Here is a 3,042-nt window from a genome sequence, read left to right as displayed (position 1 = left end):
GGGGTAGTTCCTCTACCACTTTTCGATTTGAGACATCCTTCCGTCATTTTTGGCCCAAATTCAATATTTTTTTATTATTTGCTCCCCTAAACTACCCTAGAAATTGACACTCAGGAAAAAATTCTATCATCAGTCGTCATCAACATACACAAGAAACAAATATACCGAGTTCGGGCAAGATCGGGAATTTACACTTGCCAAAGTCCCCTTTAAGATGACCTGTGACCCCACCCACATATATATATATTTCTTGTGAAAGGAGGTAACAAACAGAATTGGGTCCGCAAATAAGTTTATTAGACAGTCCCCAAGACTCTCTGTACCAGAGTGGGAAAACGTGCCCCTCCCCCCTCTCGACCGGCCGCGGGCGGGGACGCTCCGATGTTTTTAGCAGATGATACATTTAACTTTAAAATAATTTAATTTACACTAACACTTTAATGTGTCAGAATGCTTGTACTCTCGTGTTTCGAGTAGGGAGGCATAGGGCAGATTAATTATAGGGGGCCAAAAGTGTAGCTGGCGTGTCGTGCCCCACCAAGTGATGCCATTCTTGTATAGCACCAGCCAACCAGGCTGACTCTAAACATACTTTTTTTTTTTTTTTTTTTTCAAAAGGTGGCTAATTTCCCCCAAATTATAAAATATAGCTTTTGTTCAAATGAATGTAAGACAAATTATTTTAAAAATGAAGTCGTCTGAGTCTGAAATGGCGTTATACATTCAATTAAATTAATAACTAACAAATAGTTCAGACACTCTAAAAATGAAATCCTTGATACTCTGGACTTTTTTCTTTTACGATATACTTAGTATACTTGTCTCCCTGAGTGAGGTTTCTATCCACCACAAAATGCGGCCCCCAGTGAGGGGTAGTGATTCCAATTATCAAAACAATTTAAAATTCTGGCATTACCTTTATTTGAGATTTTTTTTTAATGTACCAATAAACTGCATCTCAATAAGAATTTTAAATCCACAGATGGGGGTGGGGTGTAGAAGAAATACCCCACCCCGATTTCAAAAGCAACAACTTTTATAGGGCATGCAACAACACAAAATTCTTGCAGATGACTCATCTGCCTTTCTTCATTAAAACAAATTCAACAGTAGATCTATTAATCCACAAGAACAAAGAGTAAAGTCCACTTATAAAAACTACACAATCTTTAACTGCCATTCCATGAATCCCACGGCCTTCAATTCACCTTGGGAAACTGCAATGTGGCGAACTTCAGCGAGAAGGTCACATAATTCTTTCTTCAGCTACAAGAAAACACAGATTTAAAATTACGCAATTAGACTGGCATGGGACAATTATATCTAAAAAAAGGTGCTGCTCTTGTACACATCTTTTGCTTTTGTGGCTAGTTGCACCATTGCATTGAGACAGTTAGCATTGTTCTAAAAATTATTTATCACAAATTTGTCCTAAGCAACTGTAGACTTCAAAAACGTTCCCTTCTTCTGACAAAGTTGTCATATTCTACTGTGAAATTGGAAGTTGTTTGTATATTGTGAACTTAGTTCTAAATGGGCAACCCGCTGTACCACCGAATGAGCTTCAGTGCTTGAAGAAATGCACAGAAAAGGTGACACGGTGTTACATTAACGTTATTTGAGGTTTTCAATTATAACATAAACTTTTGCTGGAGCATTTTGACAAAGGGTCCACAACTTCAGATAAGCACGGTTCAAGCAAAAATGATAACTTTTCAACATTATTTCAGTAAATTCACTAGTGTTCACAATTACTCATTGTTAATATTCCACACTATCAATGATGAAGCTAAGAGTTATTGAGAATATTTAGTGACATTTCACGAGTTTATAGTATTCATACACATTTCCTAATATTCAAGAATATCCAACTTTTGAATATATTCAGAGTCCACAAATTATGCGGACCCCTCACCCTGTGAAGATAAGATGTAAATTTGAATTATTCCATTTATTTTGTACATTATACTAGAATAATTTGCAGCATAATTCCAAATTTGTAACTTAAACTTTCCTATGTGCAACCCTGGACTTTCGGAGATGACATTTTAATAGAATTTTAATTTGAATTGTTCCATTTATTTTGTAGATTATACTAGAATAATTTACAGAATAATTCTAAATTTATAACTTTGACTTTCCTTGAACAAGTGTCTTACCTTATCAATTGCACAATTAGCAGTCTTGCGATTGCCCTGGATTCCATGTCTACGCTGCAGCATTAGTTTATCCATGGTGAATCCAAAGAGGTACATTTTGACCTCAAACCTGTAGCCACCGACAGGTGCCTGGAGAGAAACTACAACGTCCAGAAGTCTTTTGGAGTGCTCAATCAGGTACCCTGCCTCCTCTGTGAACAAACAAAGTAAAAAGAATGTTAGTAGCATCTGCTAAAAGCACTGGGAGAAGGAGAGCAATAGGATATTCCGCTGGAAGAAAATCGGAATGTAAAGAAGAAAATCATGACTGCCCGATACGTTCCTCCTGAACGCTGATTGGTCGCAACGATGACGTCGGTGTGTGTGAAGGTCCTGCCAAATTAGCGCGCAGAAGGAAGTAGATCGAGTAGTCATGCTTCTCTTCTTTAGGTCCCGATTTGCTTACAGCGGAGTACCCTATTTGAACTTACTGAGGGTTGCTGGTATCCTTACTGGATACCTGTTGTCGCCCAGTCCTAGCAATTCGGCCCTGGCATTGACCACCAGGTGGTGCGTCAGGTGCAGAGGTCCTTTTGGCCATAGGGCACCGTCGATGAACTGCTGCCAGAGGCGCTGGGCATCTTCCCCGAGAGGATCAGGGTGCAGCGCCATCGACGCCTGAAGCGACCTGAATGACTTTTCCAGTTCACGTACAGCTGGATCAACAGACGGACCGCTCGACTTGCATACCCTGCATTGCCAGCCAAATGCACCGACTAGGGTCACTATGCTCTTGAGATTCTTGCCTGTTAAAATGTGTGTTTTTTTGTTAAAATCCAGCTGTGATTCAGAAAACAAACATACATATGCAGCGCCCGCCTTGTGCTATTGGGGGCGAGGGGGG

General features: G+C 39.7%; 1 protein-coding gene across 1 annotated transcript in view; it reads right to left on the bottom strand.

The window, feature by feature from the left end:
* The window catches only part of LOC127749970 (uncharacterized), a 20,071-nt gene that overhangs the window by 1,164 nt on the left and 15,865 nt on the right, over positions 1–3,042 (bottom strand). The window contains exons 9-11 of the mRNA XM_052270197.1: positions 2,630–2,944; positions 2,160–2,350; positions 1,165–1,266 (exon numbers count right to left, since the gene is read on the bottom strand). Of these exons, the coding sequence (XP_052126157.1) occupies positions 1,165–1,266; positions 2,160–2,350; positions 2,630–2,944 (608 nt within the window). The remainder of the gene's footprint in view (positions 1–1,164; positions 1,267–2,159; positions 2,351–2,629; positions 2,945–3,042) is intronic.

This window comes from Frankliniella occidentalis, unplaced genomic scaffold, assembly GCF_000697945.3.
Source record: "Frankliniella occidentalis isolate FOCC.00 unplaced genomic scaffold, Focc_3.1 Scaffold113, whole genome shotgun sequence".
Classification (NCBI taxonomy): Eukaryota; Metazoa; Arthropoda; class Insecta; order Thysanoptera; family Thripidae; genus Frankliniella; species Frankliniella occidentalis.
This window is presented reverse-complemented; position numbering and strand designations above follow the sequence as displayed.